At 39.2% G+C, this 21,571-nt stretch overlaps 5 protein-coding genes and 2 pseudogenes across 6 annotated transcripts; 5 read left to right on the forward strand and 2 right to left on the reverse strand.

Annotated features, from left to right (window-relative positions):
- Positions 1 to 109: 109 nt before the first annotated feature.
- LOC137718644 (thioredoxin-like 4, chloroplastic) lies at positions 110 to 1,418 on the reverse strand. Its single transcript, XM_068458194.1, has 3 exons — positions 924 to 1,418; positions 753 to 806; positions 110 to 473 (listed from the first exon to the last, which is right to left on the reverse strand). Exons 1-3 carry the CDS (start codon positions 1,380 to 1,382, stop codon positions 351 to 353), a joined length of 636 nt encoding a protein of 211 aa, XP_068314295.1. The 5' UTR covers positions 1,383 to 1,418; the 3' UTR covers positions 110 to 350.
- A 639-nt stretch (positions 1,419 to 2,057) lies between these two features.
- LOC137717996 (sterol carrier protein 2-like) lies at positions 2,058 to 3,355 on the forward strand. The gene is made up of 3 exons (XM_068457523.1): positions 2,058 to 2,372; positions 2,465 to 2,525; positions 2,974 to 3,355. The coding sequence occupies exons 1-3, from the start codon at positions 2,244 to 2,246 to the stop codon at positions 3,156 to 3,158; spliced, it is 375 nt and encodes a 124-aa protein (XP_068313624.1). The 5' UTR covers positions 2,058 to 2,243; the 3' UTR covers positions 3,159 to 3,355.
- Positions 3,356 to 3,497: 142 nt separating this feature from the next.
- Positions 3,498 to 6,390, forward strand: LOC137717995 (alpha-amylase-like; annotated as a pseudogene).
- Positions 6,391 to 7,999: 1,609 nt separating this feature from the next.
- Positions 8,000 to 11,288, forward strand: LOC137717693 (protein CYPRO4-like). Its single transcript, XM_068457137.1, has 2 exons — positions 8,000 to 9,750; positions 10,806 to 11,288. Exons 1-2 carry the CDS (start codon positions 8,110 to 8,112, stop codon positions 11,106 to 11,108), a joined length of 1,944 nt encoding a protein of 647 aa, XP_068313238.1. The 5' UTR covers positions 8,000 to 8,109; the 3' UTR covers positions 11,109 to 11,288.
- A 111-nt stretch (positions 11,289 to 11,399) lies between these two features.
- LOC137716962 (photosystem I chlorophyll a/b-binding protein 5, chloroplastic-like) lies at positions 11,400 to 12,634 on the forward strand (annotated as a pseudogene).
- Positions 12,635 to 13,367: 733 nt separating this feature from the next.
- Positions 13,368 to 15,270, forward strand: LOC137717936 (protein HEAT INTOLERANT 4-like). The gene is made up of 2 exons (XM_068457446.1): positions 13,368 to 13,488; positions 13,966 to 15,270. Exon 2 carries the CDS (start codon positions 13,972 to 13,974, stop codon positions 15,025 to 15,027), a length of 1,056 nt encoding a protein of 351 aa, XP_068313547.1. The 5' UTR covers positions 13,368 to 13,488; positions 13,966 to 13,971; the 3' UTR covers positions 15,028 to 15,270.
- Positions 15,271 to 15,765: 495 nt separating this feature from the next.
- On the reverse strand, positions 15,766 to 19,929 carry LOC137718245 (protein WEAK CHLOROPLAST MOVEMENT UNDER BLUE LIGHT 1-like). Of its 2 annotated transcripts, none has more exons than XM_068457757.1 (4): positions 19,793 to 19,929; positions 19,599 to 19,658; positions 18,130 to 19,003; positions 15,766 to 17,931 (listed from the first exon to the last, which is right to left on the reverse strand). In XM_068457757.1, exons 3-4 carry the CDS (start codon positions 18,964 to 18,966, stop codon positions 16,048 to 16,050), a joined length of 2,721 nt encoding a protein of 906 aa, XP_068313858.1. In that variant the 5' UTR covers positions 18,967 to 19,003; positions 19,599 to 19,658; positions 19,793 to 19,929; the 3' UTR covers positions 15,766 to 16,047. The 2 variants fall into 2 exon arrangements, with proteins under 2 accessions (XP_068313858.1, XP_068313859.1); XM_068457758.1 differs by having other exon boundaries at positions 18,130 to 19,010.
- Positions 19,930 to 21,571: the final 1,642 nt, after the last annotated feature.

Consider the following 21,571-nt stretch of genomic DNA (forward strand, 5'->3'; position numbering starts at 1 on the left):
GGTTCTTGGTTGCTGTATTGTTGCTTCTCTTATTCACCCAAAAATAAAAAATATTTTCTTGGCCCTTTAGAATGGAAAATCGAATGTCATTCCACACGTTCAATTTGCGTAACAACACTAGCAAATGCTTTGATGATATATATACCACAAGGTGCAAAAATAGCAAAGAACCCTTGAGCACCAATTTGTTGTTTAAGAAAAATAAGAGCTCGTGTGAGAAGCTAATCAAGAAGGTGACATGATTGGAAATCGACATGTCACAACATGTATTTACTACATATCTGTGGAGCGATTTCTGTTACATAATTTACAGATATCATAAGTCTGTAGACAAAAACTCATTGATTTGCTCAAACTTCTTGAGAAGCTGGAGTTGTGTATTTACTAATGGCCGCAGTGATCCTCTCTTTGTCTCTGGTAGGGAATGCTTCCAAGAGGACTCCGTCTTTATAGAAGTGGAAGAGGGGCACCGTCTGCATCGTTTCATTCAATCTTATAAATTTTCAGTACCAAGTACGGAATCAAACTAAAATAGAACTTATTACAAACTTTTTCTCAGAAATAAAACTAAGAGGGCATTAAACAAATAATAATCCACTTATAAATCAGAGTTTGGTGTCGTTTCAGTTCAAATTTTTACTAGTAGTTTGTAGTCAGTTATATCAGTGTACAAGTGAGTACTAATTCGAACTAACAATATAAGATTAGTGTGCAATGTTTCCTGTGAAATCAATCAATCCAGAGAAAGTTACCTTAATTCTAAGTCGATCAGCAACCTCGGATTGTTCATCGTACTCATCAATTACCTGCAGAAATTAGAAAGAAAAAAAATCGTTTACCACAATTACATATTGAGCTAATAAAGCAAAGTTGAAATCAGAATGAACGTTTTCATGGCGTTTGTACGGCGAAATGATACTGACATTATGCTTTAAGAAGATAACAGCAGCTTCTCCATCGCCAGCTCCCTTGCACAACTTTGCAAACCCTTGCTCTATGTACTTGCAGCTCCCACACGAAGTCCGATAAAAATCCACGACAACTAGAGCACCACTTTCTCTAGCCCTTTCAAGAATTTTGCTGAACTCCGCGTCAGTCCTAAACTCTCTAACACATTCAACGGGACACACGTCGTCGTCGTCCTCTTCGGACAATTCTCCTAGGTTTCCCGTCGCCACTCGGGCCTTTAAGTGCCCGAATGCGCCGCGGAATCCCGAAACTTCCAGCGCCGTAGTTTTGATGGTGGTTGATGGATTTCTGGCTCTCAGAAGACGTGATTTAACTTGGGAGGGACTCGTTGAACCGAGTTTTGTGTTTGGTTTTGTGACAAAGTTGAATGAGGCTTTGGCCTTGCCGTAAAGAATGCTCTGCCTGTGCATCATTAGCCAATGGGAACATGTATTTTCGGAGCTGATTGCCTCCGGCGGTTGATGAGGTTCTCATTTGCCATATCTGAATTCTGAGTTATGCCGCCAATCAGAAGACGACACGACATCATTAACCATATCGGCTTGCTGTCTGATTTCCCCAACCAACTTTCAAATTCCAGTTGTGGGCTATTTTCTTAACAACAGTTATGGGCTGATTATATTTCGGCCCAATGGGCTTTCAGCTAATACCCTTGCAACGTTATTTTGTAAAAAAATTTTTAGTTAAAATGATCTTGAGATTGACACTTTGGTTATTGAGATTTAAAAATTGATAAAACGGGTCTGTAAATTTGTCCACAATTAATAATTTTAGTAATTTCCGTAAAAAATCACCGTTAAATGCTGATAAGATGATAAAAATACCCTCAAATTTTGCCAAATTATTTTGACTTATTGTTTATTATATTGAGGATAGTATTGTTATTTTGATTCTTATTTAATAAAAAAATTTCATAAAATAATCAAAATAATTGAGGTAGACAAACTTAACAACCAAATCTATCGATTTTTAATCTTCCAAAATAAAATAAGGAGTTATTTTAATCTCAAAAACTGTTTCGGCTAAAGAAAATATCAAATTGCTGACGTCATCTCGACCAACTACAAGCTACCAGAAACTAATGTTATGGGAATGCGTGCCTTGTCCGTAATCTGATCTCTTCAGGCGCGCGGTTCGTTCGCGCGTGATCTCATATTCCAATTAAGTTCTCAAACCAACCTCACCAGTCCCTCTGGGAATCGGATCGATAAAAACGACGTAGTTGCGAGGCCCTTTCCATCTCAATACTTGCAGAGAGAGGGAAAGAAACAGCAATGGCGAGCGGTGCAGAGCTGAAGTCGGAAAGCTTGCTGGAGCTGATGAAAGAGCACCTGAAAACCGACGCCGGCAAAGAAATCACCAAGAAAATTGGATTCGTGTATCAGATAAACATCGCACCCAAGGTAGGCCCCCACCACCCCACCGACCTCCCTCGAATTCTCTAAATCTAATTAAGTCCCCAATTTTTCCTTGACTTTCTGAGTTGAAATCGCAGAAACTTGGATTCGATGAGGTGATTTTTACTGTTGATCTCAAGAAAGGCGAGGTCAAGAAAGGTTAGGGTTCCTGATTTTGCTTTGCTCCGTATCCTGGTTAATTAATCTATTAGAGCCTGTTGAGATTGTTTCTGGAAGGGTTAAAAGCGTTTTGGGACAGTCAAAAGTGCTTTTCATTGCACTTTTACAGAAAAATTTAGGTGTGTTTTTCTAAAGAAGCATCTAAAAGAAAGTGCTTTTGACTGCGTTTGGCAGAAAATTCAAAAGTGGGGTTTAGATCATATGTAACCGCTTTCCGAAGAGTCACTCGGAAGATGCTTCTGGGAAGCACTTTTAAGTGATTTCCAGAAACACTTCAATTTTAACGAAAATATCGGCATCTCTGTAACAAAAGTGCTTATGAGAAGAATTGGTATTTTTAGAGAAACAATTCCAAACGGCCCTTAACATTTCTGTTTTATGCATGAAAGATGTGGAGCTTTTCTGAAAATGTGAGCTGAAATTACAGGGGCATATGAAGGAGGGAAGCCAGATGCGACTTTCTCGTTCAAGGATGAAGATTTCGTGAAGGTGGCCCTGGGGAAGATGAACCCGCAAATCGCTTTCATGAGGGGGGCAATGAAGGTCAAGGGCAGCCTGAGTGCCGCCACGAAATTCACACCCGACATTTTCCCCAAGCCAGCCAAGATGTGAGATTTGGGATTTCAGACTTTAATCCCCCTTTCTTCTTCTTGCTTGTTGTAATGGATTTATGAAATACTGGTAAACCTTGAACTGATGGAATTTTAGCTTTCCACTAAGAGAGGAATAGAAGTCAATTAAATGAAAGCTTGTGTTCTTGGATATATGAATCATTTCATACTTAATGCAATAAGCTGCCAAATTGAATATGATTCTGAGGATGCTTTTATAAATTCTTCTTTTTCATGTGATTGCCTGCAAATTTGCTGTCTACTTCTGTTATGTTTAGTGTTGCTGGGTTGGATATTTGGGAGTTGGGTGGTTTCGGGGAGAATGACTTACATGAAACGGATTCACCACTATGTGGCGTCTCCTATCCCGTAATGCATTGCCATGTGAAGAATGCTACTCTTGGCTTTAAGAGTTTGATTTGGCTGCAAAACAGCATAAATCAGTCAAATCAATGATAAACTGAAAGGGAAATGAACTCTGCACACCCTTTTTCGGCTTATACACATCCATGTTTATTTTCGTCATTTGATTTTCCTTCTATTTATCCAATACAATGGGCAGAAATAAACTGGGGTGAGCCAAATTTGCCTCACGAACTCTGACAATGAAAAAGAAAGTGTAACAGTTCATTTCAACCAAAAACAACAAGTGAAACAGTTCAATACTATGATGTTCACCGGGGCTGAACCCGATGAGGCAAAATCTTGGGTGTAATCGGTCATTGATCACCTTCACTCCATCTCTCGCGTCACATGATAGTCCCAGCATTGATCAACTTGCGCTTGTCCATAAAGAAAAATGGTTTTGGTTCAAGGAAGTTCAGAGTATATGATTGCCAATCAATTTGATGGATGCTGCCTAACTTTTTCAAAAAACTGATCGCACTCGGCCGAGTCTGCCGTTTTCTAGCCCAACACACGGCATGATGCTTTGAATTTTCTCATGTATATCTTGTCGTACAAACTGGTCATCCAGCTGGAGTTTCAACCTGCGCCAGTCTTGGCTGTTTAATTTCAAAATCTGACTTTTGGTGAAGAAAATTCAACGAGATATACGAGTATAAAGGCACACCAAGTCAAGTGTCTAGCTTCCCTTTACAGATAAAACTGTAAGACCAAGGCACCATGAACTTCCTCCTTTTCTTCTGCTTTTGCCTCTGCACTTCTCTCTTGCCCTCCTTTGCAGCCCCCGCCGTGTTATTTCAGGTAACGAAGCTATACATGCTTCTCTTTTATAGATACACATTACTCGTTATGTATGCGTGTTCTGAATTTTGATCGAAGGGCTTGGTTATGTCTTTGAATATGATATAGGGGTTCAATTGGGATTCAAGTAAGAAAGGAGGATGGTACAACACACTCAAGACCTCCATTCCTGAACTTGCTGACTCTGGCATCACCCATATCTGGCTTCCTCCTCCTTCTCACGCTAATGGAACTGAGGGTATGTACTTGCTACAAGCCTATCACTATCTCTGTATAATCTCGTTTGTTTGTTTAATATTCTCGAGTAATCAGTAATGTTCTCTTGCCAGACTGCGAATCAGGAATGCGCCTTCTGGAAAGAGTTATATTGATCAATAATTCGAATTTACAGTCTGACAAGATAATGATTCGTTACTATTACTCAACATTTCAGGATACTACCCCGGAAGGCTATACGATCTCGGTGCTTCGAGCTATGGAAATAAGGATGAATTGAAGTCCCTAATTGCTGCCATGCATGAGAAGGGAATCAAAGCCATAGCAGACATTGTGATAAACCACAGAGCAGCTGTCAAACAAGATGAGAACGGAATATGGAGCATCTTCGAAGGCGGAACGGCGGACGGACGTCTTGACTTCAATGCCTCCTTGATTTGCAGGGATGACAATGACCATCCTTTCGGCACTGGCAACCCAGACACCGGAGACAACTTTCCATACACAGCTGACGTGGACCACACAAACCCTAGGCTTCAAAGTGAGTTGTCTGATTGGATGAACTGATTGAAAACCGAAATAGGGTTCGACGGGTGGAGGTTTGATTATGCCATTGGATACGGCTCTAGCTTCACCAAGCTCTACATGGATAGAACTTCACCAGAATTCGCAGTTGCCGAGTACTGGCGTTGGAACATTGCGAAAGGGCAGGATGGTAAACTCGAACAGAACCAAGATGCACATAGGAATGAAATAGCTAGTTGGATTCAGGCAGCTGGGGGTGTTGTCACGGCGTATGATATGACAACCAAGTATATTATGGATGTTGCTGTGGTGGGTGAGCTATGGAGGTTGAAGGATTCAAATGGCAAACCACCAGGGTTGATTGGGATCAAGCCAGAAAATGCTGTGACGTTTATCGACAATCATGACACTTGGTCTCAAAAACTCTTGCCTTTCCCATCTGATCAAGTCCTGCTTGGATACGCTTACATTCTCACCCATCCTGGGACCCCAAGCATAGTAAGTAATCAACATCGATTTGCTCGATAGGAAAATGTTCTTTTGTCAAATTATCTAACAACTTAAGTGGTATACATATGTTGTAGAGTGGGATTTGGATCGCCAATTAGATTGACTCTTCTATAATTCTGTGATCTAGATCACAGTTTGACGACATATTCATTCGTTCTTTAACATCAAATAGCCAGGCCTAGGCGTCATCTTATTGAATTAGGAAAAGTTCTTTTGTCATGTTGTCTAATAGCGCAAGTAGTCTATAATTACGTTACTAGATTGTCAACCTGAATCAGTATTAGTTTGATTCTTTTCTGAATATGTGATTCATTTTCACAGTTTGATAACATAGGTCTAGTAAGAGAACATTTACTCCGACTTCGACTTACAAAACTTCTTTGTTTTCGATGTTTCAGTTCTATGATCACTTCTTTGAGTGGGGGTGGCCAAAGGAGCCTATACGCAACTTGACTGCAATTAGGGCAAGGAATGGGATCACTTCCAAGAGCAGTGTGAGTATCTTGGCTGCCGAGGCTAACCTGTATATGGCCAACATTGACGACAAGATTATCATGTAGATTGGTACAAAGTTGGACCTTGGAGACCTTGATCCCACAAAGTCGAACTTCCACGTTGCCACCAGTGGACAAGACTTTGCTGTGTGGGAGAGAAACTGAACTACAAAAACTCTCATTTCTGTACTGTATTAGAATAAATAAGGCCAATCTGATGCCATTTCCTCTCCTCCAGGAATAAGGTGGACGGCAATTACAAATTCTAAAACTTAAATCCCACTTGAGGTTTGTGTAGTTCTACCCTTTTTTTTTTTTTTTTTTTTTTTTTTTTTTCTGTTCCAAAGATGCTCCGTACTTTGAGTGTTCTTTACTAATTGAACTACGAGCTTCGTGTGTGTGTTTTAGTCAACTTGTCTGAATTTGTTCAAACTATAATGTTGATACTTTGGTTCTAGTAACCTTGTTACAAATAGAAATATTTAAACTCAAACAATAAAAATGAAGCAAAATAACACGTTAATTTTTTTTATTCTTCAAGCAATATTCTAAATAATTTAATCTAAATTCTAAGTACAAATTCAAACTTGAATAAGAAGGAGAGCACACTTTCTTTTTTAGACTACGAAGTTAGCTTTGTAATACTATTCAATGTTCTCTCACCCCGTGATCAAGAAGGGTCACATACTCTTAGTTTTGATAAGGAATTACACTAAGGGGATGGAGAAGTGAGCTAAGCCTCATAATAGGTTAGCCAGAATAATGTGGTTCAACTTCACATTTGCTTAAAAATCGAACTTAAAACCTCTCGTTTACAAATAAAGAGAAATACTACTATATCGTGCTTCTCCCTTTATTTTTAGCCTACTTGTTCTCTAGTGCAGCCTTCCGAATTCCACCTCCCAAGTCCCAACAAATCTTCTCGCATCCCAATTTTTACACTAATATTACGCTAATTAATATTTGTATTTTACTCTCTCATCTCTCTTTCAAATTATTTGTTTAAATTATGATTTTGTTTTTGTTAAATTAATCCATTGCAATTTTTTAATTGATTATCAAATTTGTTTTAGGTTTGTAAACTTGAGCGAGTATTTTTGCTATATTGTGAAGAGCAACCTATAAAATGGAATGGATGTTTTGTGGATGAATAATTGTTTGATTGGTTATATTGATAAAGATATTTTAAATAGTATAGATGAGAATATCGCGATACGGTTTCAAGAAATGAAAATTCGTCGAGTACAATTAGGATCGTTGTGAATTGGTAAAATTGTCAAAGAATTTCTTATTTTAGACTCGTATCATATTATATTTTGTTTTTGTTTGTACTTTTGTAGACTATCTGTTTAGATTTATTTTTAAACATTTGGGGTAATGTTATTCACACATCTTTTTACCTCCTACATACTCTTGTTCAATTGTCAAAAATTGAGAGATGTACATGAGAGGTAAAAATTGATGTGTGGATAGCATCACCTTAACATTTGTGAGTGGCCCCTTCTCACAAGAAAACCTGACTCCGCCACTGATATCAAGGGAATAGTTGTTTAAGATTGAGTTAATAAGATGAATGAAAGTTTGTGCTTGAGTAAACCTGGTTTGAATACAAATTATTTGCAGATTCTGTTTATATAATCATCCCCAGACCTGATTTTTGGTATCACCATAAATTTCTAGAATGTTTTAGTTTTAAGTTCTTTTGTATTTGGTATTTGCATAATTAACTAACAATTTTTGTAAAATGCCACGAAAATTTCATGACTTAACCCGGCTCCACTGAACCGACCCGACCCAGGCCCAATCGCCTATTCTCGCTTGACTTTCCACTTTGAGAAACCCTAATAACTGAAAAGAAACGATATAGGCTACCAAAAAAACCGCATAAACTCTCCCAAATTTGAAATTTGAACTTTTCATCCCCAAAACACCATCTCACGCTCTCAGAGTCGCAAAAGCTCTCATCTTTCACCCACCATTTCCCAAATCTTCATACAATAAATGGGCGGAGCTCACAGCCGCGAACACCTCGAGCTCTCCGACTCCGACGAGGAAGAGAGCGATGAGCAGGAGAGCTATGAGGATGTGGAGGAAACTGAAGCCGACCACCGCCAGAGATCCGCCGAGCGGAGACCCAAAACGCCGTCGTCGGCGGAGTTAGACAATGTGGACGCCAAGCTCAAGGCTTTGAGTCTCAAATACGGGTCTTCTTCCAAGAACCCGAATCTGAAGAATCCGGTAAAGCTCTACCTTCACATTGGTGGGAACACCCCCAAGGCGAAATGGGTAACTTCCGAAAAACTCACTTCTTACAATTTTATTAAGACATCTCGAATGGAGGTTGATAATGACGAGGAGGTAGAGGAAGAAGAGGAATTTGATGAGGAGGGTTGTTGGGTTTTGAGGGTTGGGGCTAAAGTTAGGGCTAAGGTATCGGCCGAGATGCAATTACTCACTTTCGCCGATCAGCGACGTGTCGATTTCTTTGCCAGAGGTGTGTGGGCAATGAAGTTTTTCGGTGATGAGGAGTATAGGGCTTTTGTGATTAAGTACAATGACTGTTTGTTTGAGAACACTTATGGGTATGAGGCCACTGAGGAGAACAGGGTGAAGGTTTACGGGAAAGATTTTGTTGGGTGGGCGAAGCCCGAAATGGCAGATGATTCGGTGTGGGAAGATGCGGAGGATAGTTTGTTGAAGAGCCCTGGCTCGGCAACACCAGTGAGGGCAAATCAGAATTTGAGAGAGGAGTTTGAGGAGGCCCACGATGGCGGTATACAGAGCTTGGCATTGGGTGCATTGGACAATAGTTTCTTGGTGGGGAACTCTGGCATTCAGGTAGTTAAGAATTTCTCTCATGGAGTACATGGTAAAGGTGTTTATGTGAATTTTGATGATGGGAGCTATGGAGGGGGTTCAAATTTGGCACGGTCAACGCCTAGGAAGGCTCTGCTGATGAAGGCCGAGACTAACATGCTCCTTATGAGTCCGATGAATGAGGGGAAGCCTCACACCACAGGGCTCCATCAGCTTGATATTGAAACCGGGAAGGTTGTTACTGAGTGGAAGTTTGAGAAAGATGGGGCTGACATTACAATGAGGGATATCACAAATGACAGTAAGGGAGCGCAGTTGGACCCCTCAGGATCAACATTCTTGGGTCTGGATGACAACAGGCTTTGCCGGTGGGATATGCGTGATAGGAAAGGAATGGTTCAGGACCTTGCGGCTTCTAGTGGACCTGTTCTCAATTGGAACCAAGGGCATCAGTTCTCAAGAGGGACGAACTTTCAGTGCTTTGCTAGCACTGGAGATGGCTCAATTGCTGTTGGGTCGCTTGATGGGAAGATCAGGTTGTATTCGATCAATTCGATGAGGCAGGCGAAAACTGCTTTTCCAGGCCTTGGTTCACCTATCACTCATGTGGATGTTACTTTTGATGGGAAGTGGATTTTGGGCACAACCGACACTTATCTAATCCTCATCTGCACAATCTTTACTGATAAGGATGGCAAGACAAAGACTGGTTTTAGTGGGCGTATGGGAAATAGAATTTCAGCTCCAAGACTGCTGAAGCTGACTCCCCTGGATTCACATCTGGCGGGCACAAATAACAAGTTTCGTAACGCTCAGTTTTCGTGGGTAAGTGTGTATTTTCAGCCAGTTGGTTAGAAATATTTTTCTGTTATTTGGTGGGATTCTGCAACATTAAGCTGCTTCTTCCTTTTGTTCGTGGTGATGAAAATTTGTGTCGCCATCTGCTATAATGTGCATGATTTAGTGGCCTTTCTTGAACCTGGTTTGTTAAATTCAGGGCAAGAATAGAACCTGACATGTGAATCTACCATCCTGCAGTATAATAAATGGTTGGACTGTTTTTTCTTTTATTTAGCTCTCCCTCCTTTTTGCCATTCTTTTTCCTAAATTGTATGGGCACGCATGCGCTGTCCACTTCAGATCTGAAAGCCGGAATAGTTTTCGATTCAGATTATGGGCTGGTTTGGTATTGCTGTGCTTGAAAAAAAGCTGCTTCTGCTGTGATGTGAGAATAAGCAGTTGTGAAATAAAGCAGCAGAGTGTTTGAAAACTTTTTTGTAAAAGTGCTTTTAAAAAAAAAAAAAACAATATTATAGTGTTTGGTAAACTTTTATGTAAAACAGATGTGAAAAAAGGTTGGTTTTTCAAAGCTGGGTTTTGCAGCTTCTTGTTTTTGGCTTTTTTTCATCTAAAACTGTTAAAAAAAACTGAAGCTGAATGTTTACCAAACACAAAAACAGCTTCCAACTTTTTTTGATACTAGCTTTTTTCAGAATCACCTCAGTACCAAATCAGCCCTATGTTTTAGTGATTAATTCCCCAAGAGATGGTGAATGGATTGGTTTTCCTTAGAAGGTTTTAATAGTGGGGTTGTCATGTATAAAGCTACTTTGTCTGGCTTTTCCCCCTCTCTTCCAAGTAACTTTTAGATTTTGAATGCTGATTTCGCTTCGAGAACAAAAGTCTGTTCTTACATATGAATTTGAGTTTGGAGGATATCGGTACCTTGATGGTAGTACCGATTTTGGTTGGTCGGAGCATTGTCTATGAATCGAAAATGTCTAGGTCATTTATTAACTCTGAAATCAGTATATTTTTTCTGGCCTTGTGATTTCTTTTGGTATAAGCTTATGATAATCTTGTTTTACATTATTGTTCAGGTCACAGAGAATGGGAAGCAGGAGCGTCATCTGGTTGCTACTGTGGGCAAATTTAGTGTGGTTTGGAACTTTCAACAGGTGAAGGATGGCTCGCATGAGTGCTACCGCAATCAGCAGGGCTTGAAGAGCTGCTACTGCTACAAGATAGTCCCTAAGGACGACTCCATTGTCGACAGTCGCTTCATGCATGACAAATTTGCAGTTACCGACTCACCTGAGGCCCCACTTGTGATTGCAACCCCTCTCAAAGTCAGCTCCTTCAGCATATCCAGTAGTAGTAGACAATTGTACTCGGAGATGTGAGAATCTACGTTCAGCTGTCTTAGCTGCATCGCACTTTCTAATTTTCTGTCAAGAACTTAACTTGCATTTTTTATTTAATTAGGGTGTGCTCTTTAAGCTAGGTCGTGTCGGTAATGAACTATGTTGAATTGTAATCACGTTCTGAAGGAATTTCAATGGTAATCTAATGATTTTCAGCAATATTAGTGTTGTAATTCTTATTGAAGCATGGTTTAAGTTAATTTTCTTTTCCCTCTTCCATATATTTCAACATTTTCCGCTTCTTTTAAATGACCTGGGATTTTTAACGTTATGTCCAAGTGGTCGAGAGGTTTCCTTGTGCAGCCATGTCCGTTATCCTTTGTAATAAGAAGATATTGAAGCCCTCATTTGGTGTCGGGCATGGCAAACCAACAGCTCGAGGTTTTTCCCGACATGTAGCTCAAGCACAAGGGCGCCCTACACGGCTCCCTGGGCTTGACCCACCAGCCTACCTTGACCGAAGGTAAGTCCCTCAAGAAGCTGGTTCAAATCGATCTCATTTATCTTGCTTTTTCCCCTATTTAGTTTCACTCTTTGTCCCCCTTCAATAGCTTGGCCGGGGATTTCGGGTTTGACCCACTTGGGCTCGGGGAGGACGGAAAGCTTTAGGTTGTATGTGCAGGTAGAGCTGGTTCATGCTCACTTTGCAATCCTTGGAGTTGCAGGAATTCTTCTCACAGATGTAAGAGCAACATGGTATTCTGCTTTTTTTTTCTTTTGTTTCTGTGGACTCATTAGAAAATTCTAAAATGAATTTAAATGATCTGATTTGTTTGATCTTTTAAAAGTTTTTCTTTCATTGTATCATGAGATTTGTTAATTTTCGTCTCGTCCATCCATATTTTAGCACGTTGATCATTTTTCCCTTTACTGCCGTGCTTATAGATTTGTTGAAACTAAAAGATACATGGATTTCAAAACTCCTGGATCTCAAGCCCAAGATGGATCATTCTTTGGATTAGATTCTGCATTTGAAGGTTTAGAACCTGGGCAATCTTCTTTGCCTTGGAATCCTATCTTTACGTTGGTTGCATAGTAATAGTCACACCATCACATAGTATTACCAATCCACTCATATTATAATACGGGTATTTCATAGTTTATACTACACACTACGTCCCACAAAATATCAACATTACCGTCTACTTATATTATGACTCGTTAATTAATAACACTGAGTGTATGGTTATCAGATATCCCAAAGGTCTGATGCTGAATCCTTTTAGTCTGGCAAAAGAGATCAAGAATGCTCATGAGTGGAAGCTAAAGAGATTAAGAACGGTACAAATTGTTCAGATTCTTGCAAATTCTGCTTCTTAAAATGTAAATCCAAGTATGTATATGGTTTTTGTCTTTGTCATCGGATTTTCGGTTTAGTGAAAGAATCCATCCAAAGGTTTCTAACAGTGTTGTATGTGCCAATGTGGCAATGTTGAATGGTTGTAGTGCCATTATCATATGTGGATTTATGTTAGTTGCTCATGTCACTGACTGGTCACGTGACGAATGAGATACATTCATAATTATACACAATTGATTACATATACACTAAGCTTATTCTTCAAAAAATGCTTGACCCCAAACTTTTATTTGCATCTACCCTCCTAGGAAAAATGTACAAATTATGAAATTATCTTGGTGGATGGGTTCACATGTCAATGTCAACCACGTGGAGAGAAAAAACTTGTAAAAATACCATTGTGGTTAAGTTTGTTATTTCGAGTGTAATTCAAGACTTTTATTGTACTTTTATTTTACATGTGTGAGTTATGTACAAGTGTGAAAATATTAAAGAATAAAGTCTCATATCAGAGATATAACAAAATAGTTTACAATTTATATATGCAAGTTTCACTCTTAAGACCACCAAATCTTTTGTCTAAATAAACACCTAATGTAGACGGTTAAGTTGAAACAGTATCGGTGAAACAAACACTTAGTATAAATGCTCTTAATTATTTGAATTGTAAGTTTTTTACGAGAACGATTGGGCCGAAATTTACATCGGCTTTCCATTATATCGGCCCACTATCCTTAACCTGTATAATCTTGATCCACGTTAAGTGGGACCCGAACATGACACGGGCGGACTTCGCGTCGCGTTGGTACGACGCACCTAACCTTTCCAAGCGGGAGTAGAAAAGTAGATGTTCAAATCTCAGCCGTGGGATTAAAATAACGGTTCAGATGTAATAAAGTGAAACGGTACGATGTGTTGGAGTTTATAAGCAATGAGATGAGGCGAAGGTTCTCACTTTTGCCTAACAAGGAGCCCCCTGCTGCGATTTTGTTTCCAGTTTTCAAAAAACCCAGATTGTGTTGCACTTTTCAGTCCTCGAAGCCACGAAAGACTCTTCGGGTAAGAAATTTCTGTTCAATACGCTAATATTTTGCAGAAATTTTGAATTTTTATTGGTTTTGATTTGGCTTTTTAGGGTTTTATAGGGGCATTTGATTTGGGTTTTTCTGGGTTTTGGATTTTGATTTTTCATAGGGTTTTTTATACCTGTCATTGAATTCTGGGACAATGAACTGCTCTTTGGGTTTTATGATTTTGTATTAGGGTTGATTTGGTTTGAAATTTGGATCTTTCGCTTGAAATGATGAACTGCTCCTTGGGTTTCTTTTATAAATTTGATCTTCGATTAGACGTACGATTATAAAAGTTTAAAGTTAAATCCTTGATTCATATTATTGTGTACAGGAAATTATTTTTCGAAATCTCAGAAGAACTATGTGTGTCTATCCATTGACTTGTGTTATTAAAAGTAAAAAGCCTAACCCTAGGCCCGAAGCCCTGATTTTCGATTTGTATTTTTCTTTGGGTGTTTTGCAGAATACAATGGCGAGAGGAGCTAAGAGGAAGGCCAGCCAGAGGGAAGAAAACAAGGAAAATTCGACCAAGGTGGACAACCACAAAGAACAATCGAGCAAGGCTGCCACTCTGTCGAAGCGGGTCACAGCCTCCCACCCCCAATCCGAGCCTGAGTACTTTGAGGAGCCTCGCCAATTGGAAGATCTCTGGAAGGCTGCCTTCCCTGTTGGGACTGAGTGGGATCACTTGGACAAGGTGTACCAATTCAAGTGGGATTTCTCAAATCTTGAACAAGCATTTGAAGAGGGGGGCAAGCTGCACGATCTTGGGAACAACAAAGTGTATCTCTTCAGTGGTACGGAGCCTCAACAAGTCCCTTATAAGGGTGATTTGAAAATTATTTACATACCCATTGTGGTGGCTGTTGTATCACCTTGCCCGCCTTCTGACAAAATTGGGATTAAGTCGGTTCAGAGAGAGACTGAAGAAATTGTTCCAATGAAACAGATGAAAATGGACTGGATTCCATATATTCCTTGTGACAAGAGAGACAGCCAAGTTGTTGAATATAGTCGAAATTCTCATCAAATATTCGTGTTGGGATGCACTCAGAGAAGGGCTGCTTTGAAACACATGAAGATTGACCGTCTAAAGAAATTTGATTACTGCTTGCCTTATCTAATGCCGATCAAGGAAGAGGAGCTTGAGCTGAGCACTGAGGTCGACATACTTTTTCCACAAGAACCAAATCCACCGGTTTACTGTGTGTTTGATTGGCAGTTTGATGAAGTTGAGGAGTTTGCTGACGAACGGATAAAAGAGGAGGAACTATCTGCAGATCAGAAGGATGCCTTCATGGAGTTTGTCAAGGAGAAAGTGCGTCAACAAAAGAAAGAAAACCGAGAGAAGAAGGAGGCCCGCAAAGAAGCATTTGAAAAAATGAGTACGGAAACTAAAGCAGCATTTGAGAATTTGAGGTATTACAAGTTCTACCCCGTGCAAACACCTGATACTCCTGACATATCTTGTGTCAAGGCTGCATACATCAACAGGTACTACAACAAGGCTCATGAGGTTCTGTGATAAGTTTCACTTTCACCAAGATCCCTTGTTTGGCCTGCGCGTAGTACTACGGTAATTGAAACTTTTGCGTTTACTGTGTCCCAAAGTGTTGGGAAAAGAGAAAAGTTCACATCCTCCTGTTGTTATTTGATCTCATTCGAAATCATATAAACACCAATGTATCCTTAAATTTTGTAGCTCCGGTCATTTGTTTACCTTATGTTGGAATAATGCTTCATATATGAAATTTGAGGAGTCTCTATACCTGAAATTGTTTGGTGCATTGTTTTACATGAGTAAACTTGTCTTGTCTTCTTGTACGTCCTATTAGAAGGGTTATTTTCACTTGAATGAAAATTTATTGTTCGATGGTTCTGTTGCCCTTGCTGAATCATACGAAGTTGAGACGTCTCTTTATGTTTCGTTCGGCTTTTATTTGTATGTTGCAACATAAATAAGAGATTACTTGGGCAATCCCTTCAAATTTACCTAACTGCCTTAGTTTCTTTCACATTCTTGTTTTGCGGTATTTGTAGATAGGAAGGGAGATTGACGATAACACCTCATGTCTGGCATTAAGAACTTGGAGTCCGTATCATGGTGATATTACCGATCTTGCTCAGAAAACTGACCGAACACGCTCGAGAGACCAGCTCCCGCAGTCATTTGATTAGTGCCCTTGTTTTCGGATCAATAAAACATCATTGAAACTATGAATGAATGCAAAAAAGTACGAATTTCAATTAGTAGCTCATGAAATGTTCAAACCCAAATTCTTTCATTACAGCAAACGCGAACCAACATAATACTGAATTTCTCTTATTCTCCCTTCTCAATAGTAACCTTTGCTCCAAAAACATCCTTACAGTGAGCAAAACTATCATCCAATTAACTTATCATACAACAAACAATTTACCAGTATCGTCATGTACACTCGAGTAAACATCAGTCAGATCAATCTGCCATTTACGGTCACTCTGAGAGAAACAACCTTGTAATAAAGGAGGTAAAAAAATCACAACAGACATGTTCTGGTTTCAATCAAGAGTTGTTTGCCTTGTTTTGATGCGCCCTTCTTCTGGCCAAGAACATAAAAATCCGTGGAAAGAATGACTTCTTTTTCTTCTTTCCCTGCTTTACTTCTGTGGGTGATGGACTGGCTTCGATGGGGCTTCCAAGTCCATACTTGGGGCTTGATGAATATTGCTCAGGTGCTTCAGAATCAGCTGCCCGGTCAAAGTTCTTAGATTCTTTCCTAGCCTCAAAACTAGCCCTCGGGCTTTTAGTGGGAGTTACTGCTGCCTGAGCAGGTTCACCAAGCTTTCGCCGTTGCTCATGTTCGGCCCTCCACTTTCTCAGCTCCTGCTCAACACCCAACTTGCCTTCCTTGGCCTTCTCAGCCTTTTCCATTGCAACCTTGAGTGCTTCTTTTCTTGCAGCCATTTCCCGATTCACTTCTTCCAACTTTTCCAAGCTTTTGAGCTCAGACTCCTTGGCCACCTCAATTTGGGAATTTGCAGCTGCAACTCTCGTGTTCGCCTGTTCTTCTGCATCATGGGCCCGTTTGCTGAGCTCATAATACTCCGCTACAGAAAGTGTTACCCCAGTTGGTGAATCAGTATCGTTGGTGCTTCTAGCTTGTTCACTTTCTTGCAAAGCTTTAATTGCCGCTAACGCCAACTTCTCGGAGGCCCTAGCGGCCTCTATTTCCTTTTGTGCTGCAAGTAATCTACTTTCCACAGTACGTGCTCCAGCCTTTACTTGCTCTGCTTCTTCCCTTGCCTTGCGCAGCTCTTCACCAGCCGTTTCAGCAAGTACCTTTGCCTGGTCAGCCTCTTGTGCTGCTTGCTGTAATTCTTTGGGTAGCTCCACCATCTTCTCTCTGGCTTCTTTCTCCTTCATCTGAACTAGAGCTATTTCTGACCTAGTCTTCTCCAGGTCAGCTTCAAGAGATGCAACGGCCACTGATGCCATTCCTTCTCTCTGCGTAATGGTGGCGAGAGCTGATTTCTCACTTTCAAGTTCCAATTTTAATGATGTGGCAGCCGCCTTTAAGATATTTACTTCAGTAATTGCTTTCTCTACGTTGAGCTTCACTTCCTCCAGCTCCTTCTTTGCAGAAGCAACTGCAACTTGTATATCAGTATGAGTTTTCTTCTCTGGTTCCTGTAGCCCATCTTTCAAGAGTCCGCCATCACTTTCCACCTTTAACCTTGATTCCATATATGCAGCTAATTCAGATTTCAAATCAAGTAGCAAGGCCGAGGCTGTGTCTAGTTTTGACTTGAGATCCTTCGCCGACATAATTTGGTGGTTAAGTTTCTGAATCTCCTCTTCTGCCTGCTTTAACTCTTTCTCCCAATGAAGCGAATCTTGTTCCTTGGCCATGACTGCTCCGATCCTATGTTCCTCCGCTTCCAAATGAGCGGCATGCGCAGCCTCTAATGACTCCTTCATGGCAATCAGCTCAATAGTCAGTTCTTCCACTGTTTTCTCCACTTCCTTGGATGCAGAGACGGCCTCTTCAGCTTTTTTAATAGCTGTATCTTTCTCTGTCACTAAAGAAGCATATTCCTTGTGCAGCGCTTCCAGCTCCTCTTTAACCGATTTCAGCTCTGTCACTGCAGCTGTATGCCTCGCCTTGGCGACCTCAAGCTGTGCCTTGGCTGCAACACTAGCCTCATCCGCAATACCTTGCTCCATTTCTTCCACCCTTAGTTTGGCAAGTTCGGAGTCTTGTTTTGCCTGTTGTTCTTCAGTTTGTGCTCTCTCCAGGTTGAGTTTCAATTCTTCTACGAGTCTCTTAGTGCTGTCTAGCTCCTTCAATACTTGAACCTTTGCTTTTTCGGCAGCCTCAGATTGTTTCCTATACTCAGGAATCTCCTCCTGTGCTTGCTCAAGTTCTTGCTCCACAATTTTTCGTCTCTGCACAGCCAAGGAAGAAATTACAGTTTGTTTTGGAAAACATAGGAACAATTTTTTGGTTTCAATTTAACGCTTAGAAGAGAGTTTCGTAAAAAAAATCAAATAAAACACCATTACGGATTCTAAGGAAAGGAATTGCGAACTCTAACACCAAGGCAATAAATAGCTAATAAAACAGAAAAACTCGAGAAAATTTACCTCCACAGTTTGGATTCTATGGGCTTTCCAATCAACAATTCCTCCAAATTTGGAAACAGCTTCTTTAACTGATTCAAACGGAGCAGTTGTATCAATAAGACCTCTGTTCTTAGCACTCTTAGGGGAATCAGTGGCTACCGATCTTCTCGCAGAGAAGCTAGCAAACTTTGTACTGGGTGATGAGATTACATTGTTCACATATGCCAGCTTAGCACTCTTAGGAGAATAAACGGATTCAGTTTTTTTAACAGCATTTCTGGTAACCTTTATATTGGGAAGAGAACGTGTTGTGGGTTGCACACTGTCCACATTTTTAGGACCCTGAACATCTGTCTCTGTTTTATTGACTGTACTTACAGAGGCTGAGGCTGGAGTATCTGTTGGATGATTTTGTTCCTGAGATGTGTTAATTGAAGCATTATCGACACTTTTGGGACCCGAATCTTCCAACGGAGCATCGTGAGTATCCTTCTCTGTTTGATTGACCATAATGATTGAGGGTGCAGTATCTGTTGGAAGAAGTTGATTTTGTTCTGGAGATTTGCTATTTGAAGCATGTTCTGCAGTTGGTAATTTACCATTCTCTATTGCTGATGAGCTAGAAGCCGGATTATCTGTTGGAAGTGATTGATTTTGTTCAAGAGAGGGGCCTCCGTCAGAAGAACTTTGTGTAGTTCCTAATTTAGGGTTGTCCGTCGTTGACAAAGGACTGTTACTTTCAACTTTGTCCTGCTTTTCTGTATTCACAGGTGCATCCCCAGCGGATTGTTGATCATGGTTGGAGGACGAAGAAGATTCTGTGGGAGGCATTACTTCTGCAGTTTTCACAACCTCCATTCCAAGAAAGTGTGGGAAGGAATGCAACGCGCAAAATCTACAATCTGAGTAAAAGAAATCAGATCAAAAATACAAGGACGAAAAAGTATACAAAGTATCAACCAATCATGAATCGATATTCAGTTTCACCAATGCATAAAAGCCAACAAAATGATAGCTTCTAACAGGTAGAACCTTATGATCAAATCTCCTTGCATTATTTCATCAGAGTTGCATTCTTTTAGCTCAATAATTCATGTTCTATGAAACTGTAGCAAAAATAGTAAGAAACCAACCAATTCGAAATTGCTATCCTTTATTTTCTGGAGATGTAATCTCAGAAAAATAAATTAATTTAAAAATAAAATAAAATTCAAACAGCTTCCAGGCATACAAGGAACAATAAGAACAATTAAACAGAAAGCTTCAAGCTTCATATAGAAATTACAACAGGAACTTCAAATACTCACTTAAATCATAAATTCCACATAATATCCAAACAAAATCCAAATTCCAATCCAAAACAGTGAATTAAAACAGAGAATTTGCAAGAACAAGTGTATCAGAGCAAAAAAAATCAACGAAAACTCGAACTTTCAACCAAAAATTAACTGAAAAAAATAAAAAGGAAAGAGAGAGGGAGAGAAACGTACCGGAATAACGACAAGCGATTGAAAGGAAAGTGGGAATGGAGTTTCGGAAATTAAAGGTGGCTGGAAATTAAGGCAAAAAAATACCACAAAAAAGGATTAAAATTAGCAAAAAATAGCAGCAAAGAAATCGGAGTTAAAAATAGAGGGAAGAGAAAAATAGCGGGGAAGAGAGGAGAGAGATGAGTGGAGGCTACCTCGTCGTCGTCTCGTCACACACGGATTGGATCCATCTGTACGCTCCTTCTTCCAATCTCAATCTCATAGTCTCAGACTTTTCAAATTTTTTTTGCTTCTTTTAATTTTAATTTTAATTTTTAATTTTGTTGATTAATTTTTTCTGCTTTTATTTTTTTGAGATTTGACCAAAGCCGGAAAGGCAGGGAGGTTTTGTCCGATGCATTGGGTGGTGCACCACGGCTCAGCTCAGCTGCCCTTTTCTGTCCAGCTCACCAACCCTCAAATAAGAAAAAAGATTTTAATGCACTTTTTATAGTATTATTACTATTATATTACTAAATACATTATACTTGAAAAGCACTCGTTAGAAAGTACTTTTAAAATCATTGAAAATTCTTTTAATAAAAGTGTTTTTGGAATCAGTTCTTAGTAAAAATGTAATGAATCTTGAAAAAAAACCTTGAAGTGCTATTTGCGAGTAGTACATAACTGGTGCTTTTGCATGAAATACTTTAAGTGTTTTTAAAATCTAAAAATAATTTCACTAAAAACGCTTTCATTAAATTTAAAAGCACTTTCAAACAAACTTTTACTTATTTTATGAACTAAAGTAAGAATTAGAACTTGAATCAGAGAGTGGAACATTACGTTATAGTGAAGTTAGCTAAACTAAAATACTCTATTGAAAAGTGTCTATTCAAACAATTATGTTACAATATTCTAATATTTCTTAAAGAACTACTCAAGTAGATTTGGATGCACCAGTCTGCAACATATTATATGCAAGCACTTTTTTTTAAGCCCTTAAATCTAAAAATTTATACTTTTGTAGTGAAAATAAATTTTAAATTGTTTTGATGAGGTAGTATCTTTAAACTCAATTATTATTGTGTCTAAATTCAAATTTTAAACTCGACTATTATTGTGCCTGAATTCAGATTTTTATTACAACTACGTAGGAGAGTTTTTATTTATTATTATTTTTATGCATTCTTTTACTCTTTAAGTGTTTTTATTAGCATTTTTACTAGAATTTCGGCGAAGGGATATTATAAGCTGGTTATAGACATTGTGGAGGACGGTTTGGTGTCCTTGGGAGAATTTGAGACACGATTGTGGATATTCGTTGGTTGGCATCTCCTTTCTTTGTGTGACTTGGAAGTATACTTATCTGAAAGCAAACTTTGTGGTTGATGTTGTGACTAATGTATGCTTATGTCTTCCTAATATGTATATTTGGGATCGAACCCTTGCTTTACCGTCAACACCCACTCTTTTGTTTGATTGTAACAGGTATTGGCTATTCGTGAGATTTCTCATCTTAATTGATTTCTTTTTAGAGAAAAATAAAATATTCTAATATTTGTAGTAAAAGAAAACTATTTCTTATTGTGTAACTTGGGTTTGGTTTGTACATTGTGGATAGAAAAATCATCCATATGAGTTGCAGTTTTCTTTAATTTATTAAGAAAAAAATTGTGATTACGTCATCTGAATTTTTTGAATTTCCTACATTGCATTTGTTTGATTAAGACTGGAATTATAGATAAGATATAAAATTAAACAAAGACACCGCCCCACCGTGTATGTCTTCTTTACTGAAGACACTCTAGATCAAATGACTCTATTGCCCCTTCATGTTTTTCGTCCAACGTTTGATTAAGACTGGAATTTCTTGTCATGATCATACACTGAAATGAATGTTTTTTTTACTTCTCTTGTTTTTCATCCAACGTTATTAGTTTTAGTGTGATACTTGTATCACTTTTGGAACACTAGCTAGATATCACATCACA

Source organism: Pyrus communis, chromosome 15 (genome assembly GCF_963583255.1).
Source record: "Pyrus communis chromosome 15, drPyrComm1.1, whole genome shotgun sequence".
NCBI classification, from domain to species: domain Eukaryota; kingdom Viridiplantae; phylum Streptophyta; class Magnoliopsida; order Rosales; family Rosaceae; genus Pyrus; species Pyrus communis.